Here is a 23709-nt window from a genome sequence, read left to right as displayed (position 1 = left end):
AAAATCCATGCGGACCACATCTACTGCCTTAACCTCCAATTTATTTTGCCACCTTCTCAAAAAACTCAATTAGGCTCATGTGGCATAACCTTCCCTTCACAAAGCCATTACTGACTATCTTTGAGTAGACTGTACTTCTCCAAATGCTCATAGATCCTATCCTCAAGAATCCTTTCCAACAGTTTGCTCACCACTGACGTAAGACTCACTGGTCTATAATTCCCAAGATTCTCCCTATTACCTTTTTAAACAAGGGGATTATATTTGCCATTCTCCAGTCCTCCAACACCTCCCCTATGGCCAAAGAGAACTCAAAGATCATAGCTACTGTCCCTGCTATCTTTTCGCTCACTTCCCACAGCAACCTGGTATATCATGTCTGGCACCAGTGTTTTGAAAGAAGATCCAACACTTTCTATTCCTTAATCTCAACACTGTCCAGCACACAAGCTTGTTCTATTCTGGCCTCACCCTGATCAGTGTCCTTTTTTCTTGTGAATACTGAAGCAAAGTATTCATTTAGGACCTCCTCTGCCTCCAGGCACATGTCTCTTCCTTTAATGGCCCCACATAAGCATAGAATGTCTTAGGATTTTCCTTAATCCTACTTGCCAAGGCCTTTTCATGGACCTTTCAACCTCTCCCAAGTCCTTTCTTAAACTCCTTCCTGGCTACCATATATTTCTCATGAGCCCTTCCTGTTTCCTGCTTTCTATATCTAATATATGTTTCCTTCTTCATCTCGACTCGCTGCCTCACCTGTTTCATCAACCATGGTTCCTTTTACTACCATCTTTTCCCTGTCCCAGTGGGACAAACCTATCCTGAACCCAACACAAGTGGTCCCTACACTTCCTTCACATTAGTTCTGTGCTTTCTTCCTTGAACATCAGTTTCCAATTTTCTCTCAGTAGTTCCTGCCTCACCCCATCGTAAATAGCCCTTTCCCAATTAAGCACTTTCCCATTTTGTCTGCTTTTATCCTTTTCTATAGCTATGCTAAAGCTCAGAGATGTGGTCACTCTCACCAAAATGCTCCCCCACCGAGGGGTCTGCCACCTGACCAGGTTATTACTCAGAATTAGGTCCAATATTGCCTCTACTCTCGTTGGCTGGTTCACATACTGTGTCAGGAGTCCTTCTTGGACACACCTGACAAATTTAGCCCCATCCATCCCTCTTCCGGAGGTACCAGTCAATGTTAGGGAAGTTGAAATCACCCATAACTACAACCCTGTATTTCTTGCACCATTCCAAAATCTACCTGCTACTCGGTGTCCCGAGGGTTATTTGGGGGCCTGTAGACTATACCCAGCACAGTGATAGCTCCCTTCCTATTTCTGACTTCCACGCACACGGACTCAGTGGACACTCCCGCTACAGCCTCCTCCCTTTCTATAGCCATGATTCTAACCCTGACCAGTATTGCTTCTCCCCACCCCACCCCATCTCTTGCCTTCCATCTTATTTCTTTTAAAACACCTAAACCCCAGTACCTGCATCAGCCAATCCTGCCCTTCCTCCAGCCAAGTCTGTAACGGCCACAACATCATAGTCCCATGTACTGATCCATGCTCTTAAGTTTATCCCCTTAATTCCTAATACTCCTAGCATTGAAATAGACACATTTCAACCTCTCTAACTGCATACAATTATGTTTTGTCCCCTAGCTGAATTTCCTCACAAAAGAACACATGGTATTATGACTTCTGCCCTATTTTCTGCACTCACATTCTGGTTCACATCCCCCCTGCCAAAACAGTTTAAACCCTCCCCAACAGCTCTGGTAAATCTGGTTGGCAGGATATTGGTCCCCCTCCAGTTCAGGTGGACCTCGTCCTTTATGTACAGATCAGACCTTCCCCAGAAGAGATCCCAATGATCTACAAATCAAGATTCCTGCACCAATTCTTCAGTCATGCCTTCACTTTCCACAACTTCCTATTCTTGCCCTCTCTGCCATGTGGCAGAGGCATCAATCCTGAGATTACCACCCTTGAGGAACTGCTTTTTAACTTGCCTAACTCCTTGTATTCCCTCCTCAAAACCTCATCAATACTTCTATGTCATTAGTCTCCTCATGGACCACAACATCCGACTTCTCACCCACCCCTTCCTGAATGCTGTGAACTCAATCATACATCCCTGGCACCTGGAAACAACCTGCCATCTGGGAGCCTCGATCTTGTTCACAGAACCTCCTATCCATTTATCTAAAAATGAGTCCCCAATCACCATAGCTCTTCTCTTCCCCTCGCCCCCCCCCCCCCCCCCTTCCCCTTCTGAGCCAAGGGCCAAGTCTCTGTGCCAGAGATGTGACTGGCACCACTTGTCTGTGGTAGATCATCTGCCCAACAGTATCCAGAATAGTATACCAGTACTTATTGTTGAGGGGAATGGTCACATAGGTGCTCTCCACTGTCTATTTGTTCCCCTTCCCTCCTAACAGTCACCCAGTTACCTCCTCCTGACTTTTGGGGGTGACTGTCTCCCTGAAAATCCTCTCTGTCACTCTCTCTCTCTCTCTCTCTCTATCTGTCTCCTGAATGACCCAGAGTTACTCCAGTTCCCTAACTCCATCTCCCAGGAGCTGCAGCTGGATGCACCTCTTGCTGGTGTAGTCATCAGGAACAACTGTGCTGTCCCAGATTTCCCACATCCTGCAATCGGAGCATTCCCCTGCCCTAGCTTCCTCCTAATTTAAATATAAATATCTTATCTTCCCTTGCTTCACTGGAATCAACCTTGTCCTCAGCCTCTGCTCACCAAATCCTCTAAATCCTACTCCATCTTTCCTATCCCAGAATTACTTAGACAACCAGCGATCCAAATCACTAAAATTCCTAATGTCTATGAATATCTCTAATTATTTGCAAGAAGACCTTAATTTTGTATTTTTTTAAATAAATGGAGAATGTCCAATCTTTCAAATTCCAGCAAACACTTGGTTAAATATTTGTGAAATATAGTAGAATCCCTAGTATCCAGAATTCAAACAGAAACTCAAACAACCAGCAAAAAAATTGGATAAATAAATTTTCAGATAAATAAAGCTGGGCCGGTGGAACCTGCAGGGGAGCGCTCAAACCTCGTTGGACATGAGCAGGTTTGCCCTGCTGAACTAGCAATGCCCCTCGATTTGCATGCTGTGGTGGCTTACCCACGCAACAGGTGAACTGGGTCATGGAGTCGCAGGCAAGTCCACGGCAGATCTGACTGTGAGAGCTCCAGGTGCAGGGCAAGCCTGGCGACTGATGTCATAAATGTTCCAGGAATCACAAGCATCTTCGGGTTCGGAGAAATTTAAACACGTGCAAGAGTTCTATTAAATTCAGCTGGGTTCAACTCACTTTCGACTCAGTGTGGTTCTTCCGCTCACTGCGTGCCTAGTGCGACTACCATGCATTCTTTTCACTGTTGCCACTTCTGTGGAGGTAAGCTGGATTGTCACTGTGAGGAAGGTGCATCTAGGGCTTGACCAGGCCACTTGAGTCGGAGCTGACAGGAAGGGGAAATGCTATGGAGGAAGATGGCAAAAGTGTTGAGACTTAGCTATCAATGTTTGGATTTTAAACCCAGTGTACAAGACTACCTGATTTTGAGGGGGTTAATTATGACGGCGTTCTAGTTAGCGTAGCAGCTAGGAAAACATTGCAACTGGGGTTTGAATTTAAATTTTGTAAATTATGGGAATTACCTGATTAAATTGAATTGTACTTAATTAAAGACTACTGATTTTTTTTTTCAAAATTTACATTTTTCACTGTCTTTGTCTTTTAAACAGTGTATTCTTAATACAGTTATATTAGTTAGGCATTGGAAGAGTGAGTCTCAGTCAACTGGAAAATTTGCAAATTTGACATCTGCGATCCCCATGGTTGCTAGATAATGGGGATACAACAGTACTTGCTTCCTTTGCCTTTCAGCTGTTTTTTGTCCATGGAAATGGAATTATTAAAACTGTGCCAGATCTAACAGTGCAATTTCAATGCCCAAACATTGTGTTAAGACTCCATTGAGAAGCCTGATTCCAGAAAACAGAACGAATGCAAGGACTGCCAAAAAGTTCAGTACTTTTGTGTTCATAAGTGACCATCAAAAATGTTTTTAAAAATGTCAGCAGAACTTGCACAAATGAACAAATAAATTCCAATGGAACTGGATCTTAACCGATGTTGATCCTTAATCTTGTATATGAAAATAAGGTGATGACTATGAAACAAGGATGTGCCACCAGCATGACATATCTGCTTTAGTAAGGCTGCCATAATTGTTTGCAACTGCAATCCTTGATTGTTCAGCTATTCCAGTTGTTCATCAATCAAACAACAGCACAATGAAACGTTAGTAAGTTTTCCTCTTTTTTTGTAGACAATGGGTGGTGACTTCTCTGGAAAAAATCAAGACTGTTCCAAAGGAATCTATGCTCTTGCAAGTAAGCAATAGACAAAAATTGTTGTGAGCTATAATATTGTGTAAGAGGCAAATTATTAAGTCTCCTTTTTCTTCTTCAGCTCAAGATGTGTTCTTGCTGCTTGAACAGCCCCGATACAGGGATCTTAATCTGAATGTTTTTGTAAGCTTTTTTGAAATCTACAGTGGTAAGGTAAATTAATATTTCAATCTACATAGAGCTTGTACTTGCTATAAGAATGTAACTATCAATGTAGATCATGAAGATTAAATAAGGGTTTGTGTTCTAAAGGAATGGTGGGGAGGGGGGGAACTGACAATTTAGACAAAAAGTACATCAGATTGGAATCCTTCAATAAAGGGGGAAAGTGGCATACTGGTAAATGTGCAGGGTATGTATATTTTAAAGCTTGTATTTTTGCTCCCAGCCTGTAAAAGATTGCTTCTAATAACATCATTATTCATTACCAGTTTTATCATGGGAATTGCCCATGTACATTTATTCTGCATTTGTTGCACCTCTTCATCAGTTGTCCATTTTGCAAGACCTTTGGGTGTAATCTGTCCTCCAAATTGATTATACCCACCTTTTAATTAAATGATGAAGAATGAAGATGAAACCATCAGTGAAGCTGAAGAAAGAAATGGTTTGGAAGAAAGAAAGTCATATCTGAGGGTGGATGTTGCTCTATCCATATGGTGGGTGGAGAGGGGAAACTGGTGAAGGGAAGCATTGACGGTAGCACTCTCAACCTTAACAATTCCTTCTTAAATGTTTACATTTGCAAGTTGTCAGAGCTGGTGTCTATTTAAAATATCACCACTGCAGAAAGGAAACGACAAAAGCATTTTCATAGTTTGACAATGGCAAACAGTCTGTCCTAAATCTTTTGTCAATAGAAGAGTGATAAATGTGAAAGTGGATTTTTAAAAGCTGCTCAATTGAGGAGTTTGTTCAAAAAACTGTTACAAATTTGGTGCCTTCAAAGAGAAAAATCAGTGCTGGAAAAACTCAGCTAGTCAAACTGAACTTTATATAGCAAAAATAAAGACTCATAACCAACATTTTGGGCTCGAGTCCTTCAGGGTATGTAAAGTGCACTGACCCGCTGAGTTTCTTCAGTGCTGTTTTTACTTCAACCACAGTGTCTGCAGACTTTCATGTTTTACTTCAACAATAAAGCCTTCATTTTGTAGATATCTGGATTTTATTGAATATTTCAGTGTTCTTTTATTGAAACTACAGTCAATGAAACCGACTGAATGCACAAAAAAAGCGCTTCCCTCAATAGCGACTGATTAACGGGTCTTATTTTGAAAATACTCTTGTAGGTATTTGATCTCCTGAACAAGAAAACAAAATTGCGTATAATGGAAGACCATAAGCAACAGGTGCAGATAGTAGGGCTGATGGAGAAGCATGTCATCTGTGTAGATGATGTGATCATGAATATTGATATGGGAAATAATTACAGGTAACTAATTTCTCCCACCTTCAACTTTTGACATTTTGCTTTTTGGCAGGTGGGAAAACCTTGCTTTTCTGCTCGACCCAGATACACCAGAGATCATCAAGAACTTTTTACTAATTCTATTTACCTGTAGTTTGTCTAATCCCAATGATGCCTTAGAGACTCAAATGTTTCTCCACATGCTTAAATTTGTGAGAGTACATCCTTCCATTATTTTAGGCATTGCATTTCAGATTGTGGGCCCTGTTCCTATGCTACACTGTTTAGTTGCAATACTTTGTCTTCCATAATTTTGTCCAGTCACTTAATCTGTCTTTCCCTTTGTCCACCTATATTTGTCGTCAGCAAATTTAACAATGAACAATCCTATCTTTTCTGTCCCTTCTAAGTAATATTGTAAAAAGTTCAATTCACCCATCCTTTCACCCTACAAAAGACCAATATTTCCCCTGTCTCCTGTTCAATTGACCAATAAAGTTTCAATCAGTTAATCTTTACCCAAGAACCAGACAGTCGTCAACAAAATTTGATCTCACCAGATTCGGACATTAATTTTGTTATTGGCCTGGGTTTTTCAGAGAAACCATCAATTCTGCAAGGAATTTCCAGCAATTCTTTCAATCGCTCCATAAATATCTGAACTCCTCTGCATCTGAAGTTCTGAACTTATGCCAAGTGAAGGCTTTTTTACTGCCTCTCCTTGGATTCCCAAGTGCAGAGGACAAATTTCTTGTAGTTCGCCTACCATTAAACTTGGGATTCTACTTATTGAATGTGGACTTTGAAATCTGCCTCTCTATTCATTTAAATAGAGGAGGAGGTCTTTAAAGAGCTGGGTGATATCGTGTAAAATTCAATTTTGATTGAGTTTGTATAAATGAGTCATAATGAGTGGGGGGGGAATAGCTTTTTGAATGTCATATAAGGTATAGTTGCAAAAGTCAACTTTTTTTTTTAAATCATTTTGACTGTGGGCTTGTGATGCAGTTTTCCTCCAAACACAATGTTTCAAACTCACCTCTGCTGTTTCTTCAAGAAAGTTATTAAAAATAACATATAGTTTAAGAAATAATATTGAAATATTCAAACAAATATGGGAGCCATACAATAGAGAAAACCTACCAGGGACAATCACTACCTAAGTTAACGGAAGGAAAAGGAAATGAAATGGAATCTCAGTGGAATTTCTTGTGTATTTTTATTGAATGACCACATTGTTTGACTGATTTAATGTATCCTAGATTTTGTACTTTAAATGGACGGGAGGGGGGAGGTAGGGAGGGTGGGATGGGAGGAGGGAGGGGGGGGAGAAAATGGCACTGTATATGTGTGAAAAGGAAAAAGTGTGTATCATGGTCAATGTGATTTATGGTGTGAAAAATAAAAAAAAAATAAAAAAAGAAAGTAAAAAAATAATTAAAAAAAGAAAGTTTGTACCAGGACTTTGCTTGTGGCAAGTAAGCTTAGGAGGATGAACAGTATTTTGGAGAAGCTGAAGCACTTTAGCAATGACATGCATGATATTAAAAATATGATGTTGAAACCTTTGTCAAAGTTGCATCCATTTAGTAACTTAAAGTTTTGCTCCTGAAATGTAATGGGTTGCACTTTTTCTCCAGGACCTCGGGGCAGACGTCTGCAAATATTAATTCTTCCCGATCCCATGCTATCTTCCAACTTACTCTACGAAGGAAGGATAAGCTTTATGGACAGTTTTCCCTCATTGATCTGGCTGGAAATGAGCGAGGCGCTGATACAAGCAGTGCAGACAGACAAACACGAATGGAAAGTGCAGAAATTAATAAAAGCCTACTTGCCTTGAAGGTTGTATTTTCCATTTAAATATTTTTTAAATTGTTTTGTTATGAATATCAGGATGGTATTTGAGATTTATTATATTTTAGTAAATATTTAAGTACTTTATTTAAATTTAGACATCTAGCACGGTAACAGGCCCTTTCAACCCACAATCCTGTGCTGCCCAACTACAACCAATTAACCTTCAATTCCGGTACGCTTTGAACGGTGGGAGGAAACAGGAGCTCCTGGAGAAAATGCATGCAGACACGAGAAGAACATACAAATCCCTTACATCGTGCGATTCAAACCCTTGTCCCGATTCCTGGCACTGTAACGGCATTGTACTAACCACTAGGCTAAACATGTTGCCCCTTTGATGCCTTGAAGAAAGGAGGAGTAAATAACCCATCAATAGGTTTGTTGCAATGAGCAATAACACTGGATTATCAGGTCAATGTTGTCATTTGGAATAATAATGATGACCATTTTTGATGTCAAAATATTTTGGAACAGATCTATCATTTGGTTCTAAATACATAGTCCACTTCCAGCAACAGTGTGGAATCTGATATTGGATCAAGAACTGAATTGAAATACAATTTATCCTTTTTAAGTGAAATTTAGTTTTTTTTTTAAATTGGAACCAAGTATTGAGTAATTTACACCAAGATTGCAGTTTAGAGAGTGCTGAAATTTAAATTTGGACCTGCAGCACTGTAACCGCCCCTTCTGGCCCATGACCTGTTCCTCCCAATTGACCCACAGCCCTGTACGTTTTGAATGGTGGGAGGAAACTGGAGCACCCAGAGAGAAACCACACAAACAGAGAGAACATACAAACTTCTTGCAGTCAGTTAGACTCTCACACGGGTCACTGGAACTTAATAGCATTGCGCTAACCATTACACTAACTCCCATCCTAATTAAGGCAAACATTTGGTGCTTGGTTTGAAATTTCTAGTTAATTTAAATATAAAGGGCCATTTTTTGTGCTCAGTATTTGAGAAACATCCTTTTGTCTATGTTGATAAGATTTAATATTTTAATTGTATTGTTAATTTATGATTTATCACTATATTCTCCATACAAGGATGAAATTATCTGATTATTGGAATAAATCAGTTGATAATATTGTTTTCACTGTCTTCTTGCACATCTTGGATATTTAGCAACTGGTAGATGATTCATAAGGGATGGGAGGTCTGATTATTGGATGATTCATGACAACCCTAAAGAATTGCTGGTTTTTAATGTGAAAAAGGTAATTGGTAGAATTGTGGAGCAGAAACCAAGTGTAAAATTAAGTTTCAAATTTAAACAATGTTAAGAGAAATAGTTGACAAACTTATTCTTCACCTGTGGGGAGAAAATTGCATTATGATCAATAAAATGGTATGCTGGATTTGAGAGTGCCTGCATTGGAGAATGGAGTACCTTTTATACTGCATGGAAAGCTTTTGGAAGAATGTTTATGATAAAAATTGTAGCAAAAGCAAATATGATAGAATCTTGCAAGTGTTGCTAGAAGAATTTCAGATAATTAAAAGGTAACCGTTCCATTATTGTCATGTAATATGGTACTACATTTAGAATGTAACATGCATGAAATTCTTTAACTTTGTCTACCGTAACGAAGATGGAGAGTCGCCCCTTTAGTCAAACACTACTCACAGAAATGAGGCCCCAGTGAGGAACAAACTCGCGACCCCTAGTTTACAAGACCAGTTCTCTTACCATTGAGCTATTGGATAATTAAACCCCAAGAGCTACTTTTCATTCTGCTGTGACTCGGAATGATTTATGAAATATCATTTTTCTATTGAAATAATGCTTCTAACACAGCACAAGGTCAACTGAAATTTGGTTGATGTGTTATTTTGCTTTGGAGGAAATTAGATACACTATTAAAGATGGAAAGTTTCAATTTATGAAATTGTGGGGCCCATTCTGAGAATTTTTTTTATAATTGGAAGAATTAACTATTATTGTATGTTCTGATGGTTCATTACCTGGTCTCTGGGGGTCGCCATTGGTTCCACATTATTGATTTTTTAAAAATAAATTTATAAGGTAATCTTGATTAGAGGGAGGGGATAGATTAGATTTAGTTTTAGTTTTTAGTTTTCTTTATTTTATACAAGTTATTTCAACAAATGGATTTAACATGGGCACATAGATCATTTCAATTAAATGTTTTTGAGGTATAAGGCAACTATTGATGTAGTTTTATCTACTTTTTTTGTGCGCTTACTCTTATATAATTGTCAATTCTGTATTTATGCTTGTATGTTAAACTTAATTTAAAAAAATTTAAAAAGAAAAGAAATTGTACTTCAGAAGAATTTATTGTATGTACATTTATATTTTGCAGTGTTGTTTTTGTCTTCCAGGAGTGCATTCGATCATTGGGCCAGAATAATATCTATACACCTTTTCGAGCAAGTAAGCTGACTTTGGTGCTGAGAGATTCATTTATTGGTGAAAACACAAGGACCTGCATGGTATGATTAATTTCCAAGATAAAAATTTGCTTTGGGCAAATTTTGATTTTTTTTTAAAAAGATGGCACTTGAATGTTTTACCTTTACATAATTTAACATGAGTGGTATATGGTGTTGTTTTCACCCACAATGAATTTAATGATCTGATGCTTCGTGTCCGAGCTCAAAATTTTGCAGTGTTGCAAATGAGTAATGATGTTAACATTGTATAATTTTAATATAATTTTGGTATGGTCCTGTCAATTAACATCAGGTGTTTCAATACCTATGCAGAATGATTATTCTGCATCTGATGTACTTGAGGCGGACTTTTATACCAAAGATGAATTTCAGTGCCCAATGTTTCCAATTTTAGTTTCCAGTAGCACTGGAGTACTAAATACTGAAAAGAAATTGGCTATAAATTTTGCTTCCAAAAAAAATTGTAGTGTTCATAGATTTCCAGGGTACCAAATGATTGGACCAAGGACTGTGAATGCTGGTGTAAAGGATGATCCTTGAAACTTAAAAATGTCACCACAAAACAGGGTAGTCTTGTACGCTGGGTCTAACACCTGAACCTTAACACCCAAGTCTCAACCCTACTGCCATCTTTCCCCTCCATATCCTATCCCCATCCCACAAGCTCTGACTCCTGGTCAGGCCCTAGGCACACTCTACCACCTACCTTGTGCTGACATCATGGCTCACCACCATACAAATGGTAACAGCGAAAAGAATGTGCATGAATTGAGGTGCATTGCTTGTTTAGCAGAGCAAGCCTGCGGGTGTCCAATGAAATCTTAGCGCTGCCCCCGCAGGGTCCATCTGCCTAGTCTGTCTGCCATTTTCTCTGTATAGGCTTTAAATGGCCTGATAAAAGAGTTGACTGATTCATTTTAAAATATACTCATAAAATTAAAACCTTTCTAGGATAATTTTGTATTAAAATATCATGACAGTTCAGTGGTTCTACAAGTTTCAGCAAACAGGCTGCTGAGTGTAATTATTGCATTGGAGCACGTGACCCTGGGTTTTTTTTTAAAGAGGCTGCACACATCTGGAAGCAGTTTTGTTTGAACTTCATCTCAACTGCAACTCATTACTCTCCTCTCAAATTACCCATTGCGACATCAGTGGCTACAATGACCCTGACATGCCCAAAACAAAATTTTGGACCAGTGATAGACAGCACAGCAGTATCCCTAAAACTGCCTGTCTTCTGGACATTGCAATCCAAATCTGGTTCGGACAGGCAGAGGCACAATTCCGCATGAGGATGCCACCAAGTACTACTATGTGGTGAGTGCCTTGAACCAGGACATAGCCAGCCATGTTGTGGATTTCCTTCGAGAACCACCACTGCACAGCAAGTATGAGGCACTGAAAGCACTACTCCTGCGTATTTACAGGCTCTCCTGGCGTGGGAGACTGCGTCCCTTCAGAGCTTATGGGTGACATGTTGGCACTGGTGGTCGACCACAAGCTGTCTTTGCTCTTTGAGCAGCTATTTCTAGAGCATTTGCCAGTAGACAGCTGCCTCATGTTATCCAACGAGGCCATAAACCATTAGCTTTCGTTTTCGGTAAAGCTTCAGACCCTTGGTCAGCCCATCAGCAGCACCATTTATCCTGCATTTCAGAGTTTGCTACGAAGATGGAGCACATCTCTGGAAAAAGGAACGTCATGGCTGATACTCTCTCTCGTGCCACTTTTCAACAAGTATCTGCACTTTCCCAAGGTGTTGACTATTTCACCATGGCAGAGGCTCAATGATAAGACTCAGAGATACCTGACTACAAACCTGCAGCTCCAGGACCTGGCTTTCGGACCCAGGATGACCACGCCCTATCGTTCCTGCCTGATGGAGGCGATGCATTATTGACGCCATTCACGGCATATCACATCCTTCTATTAGGTCAACAGTCCGCCTAGTATCTGAAAAATTAATCTGGCTCGGCCTGAAGAAAGACATCACTCACTGGGCGAGGACGTGCATGCACTCCCAGAAGTCAAAGGTACAAAGGCATATAAAAACTCTGCTCCAGCCTTTCAAACTGCCAAAGTGCAGATTCAACCATGTACACGTCGATATGTCGGCCCAATCCCAGTGTCCAGGGGATTCAGATATTTATTCACCATCAACAGCGAGTTTACTAGGTGGCCGGAAGCGGTTCCCATGGTCGACACTTCAACTGAGTAGTGCACAAGAGCTTTTGGTTCGTCCAGAGTCTCGTTTCAGTCTTCCCACACATATCTCTTCAGACAGAGGTCCACAGTTTACCTTTGCAATCTGAAGTGCTTTATCTAGGTATAGTGGAGCAGTTCCATAGGCTCCTGAAGGCAGCACTTAGGTCCTGCTTACAGGGACTAGATTGGGCAGATGAATTTCCGTGGGTGCTACTAGGCATCAGAACAACTCCTAAAGAACACCTCAACTCATCGTCAGCAGAATAGGTCTATGGGGCACCTCTGGTTGTCTCTGGAGAGTTTGTGCCATCTCCTCTTGTCCATTATTGTCATGTAATATGGTATTATATTTACATGCGTGAAATTCTTTAACTTTGTCTACTGTAAGGAAGACGGAGAGTCGCCCCTTTAGTCAAACATTACTCACAGAAATAGAGTAGTTCACGGACAAGTTTCTCTTGTGTCTTGGTGTGAGCTTGCAGGCGCCTCAGATTGAAGAGACTGCCATCCGTGCGGTACCGGATGTAAACAGCGTCTTCATTGTTGAGTTCTTTCATGGCTTGGTTCAGCATCATGCTGAAGAAGATTGAAAAGAGGGTTGGTGCGAGAACACAGCCTTGCTTCACGCCATTGTTAATGGAGAAGGGTTCAGAGAGCTCATTGCTGTATCTGACCCGACCTTGTTGGTTTTCGTGCAGTTGGATAATCATGTTGAGGAACTTTGGGGGGCATCCGATGCGCTCTAGTATTTGCCAAAGCCCTTTCCTGCTCACGGTGTCGAAGGCTTTGGTGAGGTCAACAAAGGTGATGTAGAGTCCTTTGTTTTGTTCTCTGCACTTTTCTTGGAGCTGTCTGAGGGCAAAGACCATGTCAGTAGTTCCTCTGTTTGCACGAAAGCCGCACTGTGATTCTGGGAGAATATTCTCGGCGACACTAGGTATTATTCTATTTAGTAGAATCCTAGCGAAGATTTTGCCTGCAATGGAGAGCAACGTGATTCCCCTGTAGTTTGAGCAGTCTGATTTCTCGCCTTTGGTGGCATCACGAAGATCCTGAGGCAGTTTACCTTGGTCCCAACAAAGCTTGAAAAACTCATGCAGTTTGGCATGCAGAGTTTTGCCGCCAGCCTTCCAGACTTCTGGGGGGATTCCATCCATACCTGCTGCTTTGCCACTTTTCAGTTGTTCGATTGCCTTATATGTCTCATCCAGGGTGGGAACCTCATCCAGCTCTAGCCTTAGGGGCTGTTGAGGGAGCTGGAGCAGGGCGGAATCTTGGACTGAGCGGTTGGCACTGAAAAGAGATTGGAAGTGTTCTGACCATCGGTTGAGGATGGAGATCTTGTCGCAGATCTTTGCAGATGATGCCGCTTTAGTTGCCCATTCAGAGCCAGCTCTTCAGCGCTTGACGTCCTGCTTTGCGGAAACTGCCAAAATGTTTGGCCTGGAAGTCAGCCTGAAGAAAACTGAGGTCCTCCATCAGCCAGCTCCCCACCATGACTACCAGCCCCCCCACATCTCCATCGGGCACACAAAACTCAAAACGGTCAACCAGTTTACCTATCTCGGCTGCACCATTTCATCAGATGCAAGGATCGACAATGAGATAGACAACAGACTCGCCAAGGCAAATAGCGCCTTTGGAAGACTACACAAAAGAGTCTGGAAAAACAACCAACTGAAAAACCTCACAAAGATAAGCATATACAGAGCCGTTGTCAAACCCACACTCCTGTTCGGCTCCGAATCATGGGTCATCTACCGGCACCACCTACGGCTCCTAGAACGCTTCCACCAGTGTTGTCTCCGCTCTATCCTCAACATCCATTGGAGCGCTTACACCCCTAATGTTGAAGTACTCGAGATGGCAGAGGTCGACAGCATCGAGTCCACGCTGCTGAAGATCCAGCTGCGCTGGATGGGTCACGTCTCCAGAATGGAGGACCATCGCCTTCCCAAGATCCTGTTATATGGCGAGCTCTCCACTGGCCACCGTGACAGAGGTGTACCAAAGAAAAGGTACAAGGACTGCCTAAAGAAATCTCTTGGTGCCTGCCACATTGACCACCGCCAGTGGGCTGATAACGCCTGAAACCGTGCATCTTGGCGCCTCACAGTTTGGCAGGCAGCAACCTCCTTTGAAGAAGACCGCAGAGCCCACCTCACTGACAAAAGGCAAAGGAGGAAAAACCCAACACCCAACCCCAACCAACCAATTTTCCCTTGCAACCGCTGCAATCGTGTCTGCCTGTCCCACATCGGACTTGTCAGCCACAAACGAGCCTGCAGCTGACGTGGACTTTTTACCCCCTCCATAAATCTTCGTCCGCGAAGCCAAGCCAAAGAAGACTCACAGAAATGAGGCCCCAGTGAGGAACAAACTTGCAACCCCTAATTTACAAGACCAGTTCTCTTACCACTGAGCTATCGGATAATTAAACCCCAAGAGCTACTTTTCATTCTGCTGTGACTCGGAATGATTTATGAAATATCATTTTTCTATTGAAATAATGCTTCTAACACAGCACAAGGTCAACTGAAATTTGGAAGGAAAACTTGCTCCCATACCAGCTTCTAGACATGGCGCACAATCTTCCTTCTTTCCAAAGGATCTCAGAGATGTTTTCGTCTGAAGGTAGGCACACGGATCACCCCTGCAAGCACCTTACGAAGGACCATATAAAGTGTTTTGAACCTCTAAGACAATGTGTATCTTAGACATTGGGGACAACCTCAAACATTCACAGTGGACCGGTTTAAACCTGCACATATTAACTTAGAATGACCTGTGCCACACCCAACAGTTCCACAGCATGGCCAGCCGCCAAAGACAAATGAGCTAGACCTTTCTGAGCTAGTTCTGGGGTGAGGGGGCATGTAACAGCACTAAAAGTTCCAGCGAACTGGCTGCTAAACATTATGATGTCATGATGCGGTGATGTCATTGGGGCGCGTGATGCGGGATTTTTTAAAAGGTTGCGCTCTGCTCATGTCTGTAAAATAAACAGCTTTGTTTGAACTTCCTCTCAACTGCAACTCATTCCTCTCTCCTCTCGAATTACCCACTGCGACTTCAGTGGTTACAGCAGCATCACTTTACTGGTGGGGGATTGTCCTATAAGAGTAGAAATCAAAATCTGTTAGGTGGTTAATCCTTTACATGAGTTGTCCTACACGTCGGAATATATGGTCGCCATAATGCGAATACTTATGTTATACACCTTGTTGGACAAAGCCAAAAGCAATTGTGGATGGATTTGGCTTGTTACACATTTTGCTCTGCTTTTTTTCCCCCTTATAATGACAAGAGGATGAATGGTATTGTTACTCCGTGTAGTACGTTATGTAAGACTTTGGTATTGTTACTCTGTGTAGTATGTTATGTAAGTCTCTATGACTCCAATATGGAATGTGAAGAAGCATGCACAAATTACAAAATGTGTTTAAATTGTTATAAGAAACAAAGTATTCAATGTTGCTATTGTGCAGAGCCATGGATAGATATTTGTCATTCTCATGGGGTAATGTTTATTCTTTCTGTTTAGATTGCAATGATTTCACCGGGTTTCAATTCCTGTGAGCACACACTAAACACATTGAGATATGCGGACAGGTAAACAGCTGTTGAATTCCCAAATTCTAGAAGCAAGGCAAATGGAACTTGTCCTTGTATTCATCTCATAGGATGCTCTGCAGGTTGTTCAGAGCTTTTTTTTTATCCCCCCCAAATACCTGTATTTAAAACTGAACTGGTGGGGCTGTTTCTTGAAAATATCATATTAATTCAAAATTTAATGTGAAAATTGCCAAATGGCTTGTTTTGTGAAGTACACATGTCTATTTTTGAGGATCACTTTTCTAGAAATGATTGTTATCTGAAAATTTGTAAATTAAAAGTAATTGTCATGAGTTTTGTTCCAGATCTTAAGAATTGTTGTTAAAGAAGCCATGGCACTTAAAAAGTAGTTTTCTAAAGTAATTCTTCATTAACAAGTTATGAATTAAGGTGTGCCCATTGTGGAGTATTAGGGTGAAATGAGCAAGATTGTGAGAGATCTTAACAGCAAGTCTGGAACTACCAGAACCAGAAAAGTGTGCAACTTGTTAAACTTTATTTCTTGTTATTTGGTAATTACAGAGGTGTTGAATTGTGTTCCAATCTGTTTAAGGGTGAAAGAACTTGGTGCTGAAGGTTCCAATGAACCAGAATGTTCCACAATCTCAAAAGAGAAAAGATTTGATGAATCTTTGGAACAGTTGTCGTGTGAGAAAAGTGTAAGTACAGTTTGGAGACTGTCTTTTGAAATATCTGTTGAGAATACAAAATCAGTATGTTGATAATGGTGACTATTTTGCATTTGTGGAAAACCATCTGGAGTAAAAAGTCTAAGTTGGCATTAGGATGTTAGTGCTGCACTGGCTGATTTTCCAGACTATTAAAGATTACTCTTGTTAATGAAGCAACATCTTTTTAAATGTGATTCAGTATAGCAAATCTGCCAGTGAATCTGCAGACTTTAAATGAACCATGTTCCGGATGTCAATGGATTGAAGGGTTTTGACACTTGCTACGTTTCCATCAGAGTGTCCTCATTATTTTAACTAACATTCTGATCCTTCCTATTCCAAAATAGTTTAAAATAATGATGATCATTAATGTTTTATTCTTCCAAGTTCAATTTTTATTTATTTTAAATTTAAATTATAATGGTCCATTTCAGCCCACGAGTCTGTGGCAGCACCCAATTTACACCCCAGTAATCAACACCTCCCAGTAGGTTTTGAACCATGGGAAGAAACCAGAGGAAAAATCCTCACAGTGTGCCAGAATTTGCTGAGTATAATTTCACACTGATTCTTTTCCATTGTTTTTCCCTTCTGCCAGAAGGTCAAACCATTGAATTGTGCTTGGTGATTAAATGGAAGACTTGCGATACTGACATGTTATTTGACCTTGCTAATAACCCCCAAGGTTCCTAGGAGCTCACTACTTTCTACTAGTTTTCTCTCCCCATGTCCTTCCCCATGCCCATCCAAATTCAATATGATGTTTATATAAAATGGATGGTGGGGGGGGGGGGGGGGGGGGTGGTGTGCATATTGTGATTTTTTTTAAAATCTGTATCAAACTTGATTAGCAGCTTTGCTACGAAATGTAGTTTAACCTCTGTTTATGGTAACTCTTGTAGAGTACGCTCATTCTCATACTCCCCTCTAATAATGTCTTTAAAGCCCAGCAAAAATGAAGCTAAAAGTGAGAATCAGTAAAATGTTACAGTGCCAGGTAGTTTGGATGCATCTCGGGTTAGGCTAATTAGTTTCTTGTCTTTCCCCAATTCTCAGGGCTGCTTCAGATTTTATTCAGGGCAGTGTTTAAAATCCACATCAACTCAACATTTTTAAAATTCCAACTTTAGTGTTCAATGAAAAATCAAATTACTATTCATACTTGCGATAGAGGTGAGAGGGAGCATTAAAATCTAGCTCAAGAAACCTTATTTAATGGAGGGCATGGCTGAGCAGACAGGCTTCTCTGATAAAATTCTTTAGAAGATGACCAAAAAGTGGTTTTGATAGAATTTTTTGACTGCAAAAATGTGGATATATCTTCTGAAGAAAACGACTGAAGGATGACTGGAAGATCACACTGAAGGGTGGGGGGGAACCAAAATCTGCAATGGAAAAAAAAACTCCATGTTCGCCAGTCGCTTCAACAGACAATACGGGTGGAGATTCCTAATCCCAATGAACGGTGGACCTGGAAACACTGTGGCAAGAATTTGAAGGTCTGGGACAACAATTTACAAATGTGGAGATTGCCATTAAAGAGCTTACCACTTCAGTGAGAGAGGTAGGTGATGCCATTAATGACTTAACTGAAAGAATGGATGGCACAGAGAGAGAGCTTGGTAAACATGATAAGCAAATCAAGAATTTTTTTTTAAAAACAAGCTGAACAATGGGTCACAGATAAGCAGCTTCTGGATCACATGGAGAACCTCAATCGGAGGAACAAGGTGCGAGTAGTTGGCCAGAGAGAAGGTGCAGAGGGCAGAGAGACTTGGATCCATCAATTCCTTTGCGTCGAGGAACTTGGCGATCGAGTGCATACTGAACGTGCTCATCGAACGCTGGGACCGAGGATAATGGGTGAAGCCCTCCCTCGACCTGTTTTGGTGAGCTTCAAGGACAGAGAGTCGATCCTGAGAGCTGCTTATGAGAATACACGGAACTCTCATTCTCCCATAAAATGGGACAATGTAGAGATTATGGTCTTCAGCAATGTGGTAATTCAGAAAAGAGGAGAATTCAACCTGCTCAAGAGGCAACTCCGTGAAAAGAACTTTAAAACCACGATGTTATACCCAGCAACGTTGAGAGTGGAAGTCTCTGAAGGTAACAGAAGATACTTAAAAACGAAGGAGAAGGTGGAAGAGTTTGTTCGACAGTTATGAAAAAGAACAAAACAAGAAAGTCAACTGTGAAAAGACTGGTGTAAATCAGACATTTAAAGACATAGTAAAGTTTTATTTTTTTGTTTGAGGGTCATTAATTTTATTATGAAATGTCAGTTTTATCCTATCTATGGTTCTCTGGGAGCTTGGAGAGTGGAAAGAAGGTACAGCATGGTACAACTTTGGCTTTTGGGGGGGTAATGGCGTCAGTGGGGGAAGTATAGTTTTCAAGGTGGCGCTTTAGGGTGAGGTTCTCCTTCTTTATCCCTAGAGACTTTTGTGGGCTTTTTATCATGGGCCTTGGGGACATCCTGTCTACATCACTGGCGGAGCGGAAGTTGCATGATACTTAGGGTAGGGGTATGGATCACGAAACTGTCTACGTGTTTGTGTGTTTGTTTATTTATTTATTTGCACAGAATTTTTAATCTGCTATGGATAATAGTCATGTGGGTGGACTTGCCAATTTTGGAGGTTGTTGCACTCTAGGTTACACAAAAAATAACATCTGTGTTGATATATCACAGGCCATTCTATATGCATTCAAGAATTGCAGTAGAAGAGTCTGCCATATTGTCTGAAGTGTGATTCTGTTCACATGACTATCTTGGGGAGTTGTCTGTGGGACAGAGCTTACTTTCAACACCAGACCCCAAATCTTTGAGAGGACAATATTAAATGCTAATTGGACCTACCTGCTGTTTTTTTTAAGTACAGCATTCATAGTCTTGTAAGATATTAGTATAGTTTCAGAAATTAATCCAAGAGTTGACCACATTGCTGCAAGTATGGAGTAATAGATGTGCCAAAATGAGCAAGAATGGTATTTCTTTCCCTGAAAGACAATAGTGGACCAGATGAGTTTTTAAATAACAATTTCATAATTCAATGGTACAAAAACTCAACATTTTTTTAAAAATCTAGATCTTGGAAACTTTAGGTAGGAGAGAAATTAAGAAAATGCTGGAAACAGTAGAAAGAGAAACGGGTTAAATCATGGGCCTTTTAAATTGCTTCTATTTTCTAAACAAGACTGGATTAAACTGAAAGGTGGAGGTGTTCTGGGAAATGGGTGCAACAAATGAGCCACAATAAATGTGTTAGAGACCAGTAAAGATGTGTGTACACCTATAACAGAATTTGCTGGTAATTTTATTCATTTAAAATAGGCAGATGGGGAAAATTTTAAAAAAATCAAATTGCCACTACTTTGTATATCTGAAACAGCCCTGATTACAAATTATTTCTTAATTAAGGACAGTATCTAAAGCAAAATACCAAGGGTACAATTCTCAGATGCAACTACTTTGTCAATTTCAGTTTAAATCTTTATTTTCTTCCTTCCCACCTTACCTAAAATAGCTAATGACAAAAATGCAATCCTTTTATACGAGACCCATGGTTGCAGAATACCTCACAACCTGTGGGAAGAAGCTATTTCCTAGCATGGCAGTCCTAATTTTGATATCTTCTACCTTCTTCCCAATGGTAGCAGGTCAAAGATCCTGTGTGATGGACATTGGGATCCTCAATAATTCTTTGAGTCCTAATTAAGTCCCTCTCCCAGTGAATGTCGTCAAGAGGAAGGGGAAACCCAAGTAATCTTCAGCCATTTTAATGATCATCTATATTGACTTCTGGTCTGATGCTTTACAGCTACCATACCACACAATGATGCAGCCAGACAAGACACTCTTGATAGTGCTCCTGTTTTTTTTTTTAAGTTGTTATGGTGTGGCCAGAAGATTTGCCCACCCTCCCCCCCCCCCCACCCCCCCATCTCCTTAGGAAGTGTAGACTTCCTAAATAATGAGATGTTGTGCATGCAGGATAAGTCATCTGTTATATGCACACCAAGGAACTTTGTGCCCTCCATGATGGAGCCATTGATGTATACATCTTTGTTTTTCTCCCCTTTTCTGATTTTTATTCCATGCTTTATTTGATAGGTAATGTGTAAAATAATCACTTTATTGCAAAAATATTTTTCCATTGCTTTCCTTGATATCTCTAGGCTGGATAATTATTGGGGATTGTTTATCGTATGTGAGACGCTAACAATACAAAATGGAAGCCATGCAAGACTGTTCAATCTGTAGACCAATGTTATATCAAGTTATTTCCAACAAATTTCTATTTGTCTAATAAATACAAACCTTTAACTTCCCTCTGCACATAATCAAGAATGCAGCAATTTTCAGTTCTTCATTTGCCTCCATAGTCAAATTGTAAACTTATTTTTTCCATATAATTGATTGTTGATAGAAGAAAACGGCAGTAGGGTGGATCAGTTACTTGGATGTATGTTGGATAATGGGCAAAAACTGGAATATCTAATGTCAGGTCCTGTTCTGCATTCAACTGTATAATCTTCTGGTCATATTTGTAGATGTGCCATTAATAAATTAAATAAATCAACTACCAGACAAATGTTGTTTCTTTGGAAATTATGGAAATTTCAGTGCTATTTGGTTAAATGGTATTGACATTTATCTGCTGAAACATGACATTTTAAAATTGGACTTAAAAGTTTGATTATGTATGAACTTTCATTTTAAGGAGGCGCCATCAAAGATTTCTGACTTGCATCTGGATGTTTCAAGAATTCTTGAACTGGAAGAACAGGTGGTGGATGAACATCGAGAAATTCAACAGGTAAGCGAAGTCATAATATAACTCATTTATTACCTCCCAGTGGCTGTTTTCCAGATAACTGTCATTTACACCAGTGGGATCCCAAGTTTGACTCCTAATATTTTAGCTGATTAAGATCAAGATCAAGGCGGCTGCAATTCGAAGTACAAGGATATCTGACCTATTCTTGTTGGAGCTCCTTTGCTCAACGTGACAGAGATCGACGTTCTGCTAGCAACCTGAACAGACTGTGGTCTTTCCATTAGGCAGTTCAGGATCCAGTAACAGAGAGGGGTGTTGAGTCCCAGCAAGGACAGCTTCTCCACCACCCTTTTGGGAAATGATCATATTAAACACCAAGCTTATGTCAATAAAGAGCAGCCTGGATTATGAGGCCTCATTCTCCAGATGGTCAGGATGGAGTGAAGGGACAAGGCTATAGCATCGTCTGTGGAACTGTTTCCTGTATAGATGAATTGAAATGAGTTCAGCATCTCTAGGAGATGTGCTTTGATCCAGTCCATCACCATATGTTCAAAGCATTTCATAATGGTGGAGGTAGGTAGTCAATGAGCCCTTAACTGTCCAGGACACCATTCCCGACTTGGCAATCCAGCTAGATGGCCTTGCTCCTTTAGGGCAGACAGGGACGCTGCTGCTTTGGCAGGACTAGAGGAGGGGGAGTGCATTTACATCAACAAAAACTGGTGCACTAATGTCTCTGTTATAAATACCTCTGCATAGATAGAAGAGTCTATTTCATCAGGAGGTACTCAAACTGCCAAGGGAATTCTCAGCAATGCTGATTGCAGTCGTCTACATTCTGCCTTCTGCTAATGAGGGTGAAAGGGCTAGATGGGTTGAAGTTTGTCAAATGTGTTCATGAAAATTTTCTAAATCAATACATAGAGGAATCAACTAGAGAGGGGGCAATATTGGATCTCCTATTAGGGAACAAAATAAGTCAATTTACAGATGTTTGTGCTGGGGAACACTTTGGGTCTAATGATCATAATACTATTAGTTTTTGGTTAATTATGGAGAAGGATAGGTCTGGGCATAAGGTTCTTGATTGGAATAAGGCTAATTTTGAGGAGATGTGAAAGGATTTAGATGGTGTGGATTGGGATAATTTATTTTCTGGGAAGGGTGCAACAGATAAATGGAGGATATTCAAAGGGGAAATTTTGAGATTATCGAGTTGCTTTGTCACTGAGAATTGAAGGAAAGGTTAGAAAATACAAGGAGCCTTGGTTTTCAAGGGATATTGGAAATTTGGTTTGAAGGAAGAGGGACGTTTACAATAGGTATAGACAGCAGGGAATATATGAGGTGCATAGTGCAAAAAAAAAATTAGAAAGACTAAAAGGAGATATGAGGCTGCTTTGGCAGGCAAGGTAAAAATAAACCCAAAGGGTTTCTATAGGTACATTGAAAGTAAAAGAATAGTGAGGGATAAAATCTGACCCCTTGAGAATCCGAGGGGGAGGGAATGTGAGGAGTCAGAGATGTGAGAAATTTTAATTTTTTTTTTGTCTTCAGTATTAACTAAGGAAAAAAATATTGAGTCAGGTGAAGTAAGGAAAACTGGTAGTGAGGTCATGGAAAATATACAGATTAATGAGGAGGTAGTATGACTCTTTTAAAGAGAATAATGGTGGATAAACCTCTGGGTCCTGACAGGACCCTGAGGGAGGTTAGTGTACACATAGTGGGGGCTCTGACAGAAATATTTAAAATGTCATTTGCCACGGGGAGTTGCCGGAGGATTGGAGGGTAGCTCGTGTTGTTCCACTTTCTAAAAAAGGCTCTAAAAGTAAGCCTGGTAATTTAGGCCTGTGAATCTAACGTTGATGGTAGGTAAATTAATGGAGAGTGTTCTTAGAGATGGTATATACAATTATTTGGATAGACAGGGATTGATTAGAAGTAGTCAACATGGTTTTGTACATGGTAAGTCATGTTTAACAAATCCAATAGAGTTTTTCAAGGGGGCTTCTAAGAAGGTGGACTTTAGTAAGGCCTTTGATAAGGTTCCACTTTAGAGGTTAGTTAGTAGGGTTCAATAATTGGGTATTAATGTTGAAGTAGTGGAATGGATTCAACTATGGTTGGATGGGAGATGCCAGAGAGTAGTGGTGGAAAATTGTTTGTCATATTGGAGACCAGTGACTAGTGGAGTGCCTCAGGGATTGGTACTGGGTCCATTGTTATTTGTCATGTATATTAATGATCAAGATGAAAGGGTGTTAAATTGGATTAGTGG

General features: G+C 40.4%; 2 protein-coding genes across 8 annotated transcripts in view; both read left to right on the top strand.

Moving 5' to 3' along the window:
• The window catches only part of LOC138763910 (small ribosomal subunit protein eS8), a 215569-nt gene that overhangs the window by 165899 nt on the left and 25961 nt on the right, over positions 1-23709 (top strand). The window lies entirely within an intron of this gene.
• LOC138763908 (kinesin-like protein KIF2A) overlaps positions 1-23709 on the top strand; it is a 95447-nt gene that overhangs the window by 63265 nt on the left and 8473 nt on the right. For all 7 annotated transcript variants that reach the window (XM_069938882.1, XM_069938880.1, XM_069938886.1 and 4 more), the window contains 8 exons: positions 4372-4435; positions 4515-4606; positions 5746-5888; positions 7505-7709; positions 10076-10186; positions 15900-15967; positions 16524-16629; positions 21369-21464. In XM_069938882.1, the coding sequence (XP_069794983.1) occupies positions 4372-4435; positions 4515-4606; positions 5746-5888; positions 7505-7709; positions 10076-10186; positions 15900-15967; positions 16524-16629; positions 21369-21464 (885 nt within the window). The remainder of the gene's footprint in view (positions 1-4371; positions 4436-4514; positions 4607-5745; positions 5889-7504; positions 7710-10075; positions 10187-15899; positions 15968-16523; positions 16630-21368; positions 21465-23709) is intronic.

Source organism: Narcine bancroftii, chromosome 5 (assembly GCF_036971445.1).
Source record: "Narcine bancroftii isolate sNarBan1 chromosome 5, sNarBan1.hap1, whole genome shotgun sequence".
NCBI lineage: Eukaryota > Metazoa > Chordata > Chondrichthyes > Torpediniformes > Narcinidae > Narcine > Narcine bancroftii.
The sequence above is the reverse complement of the archived record's forward strand: the minus strand, read 5'-3'. Positions and strand labels throughout refer to the sequence as shown.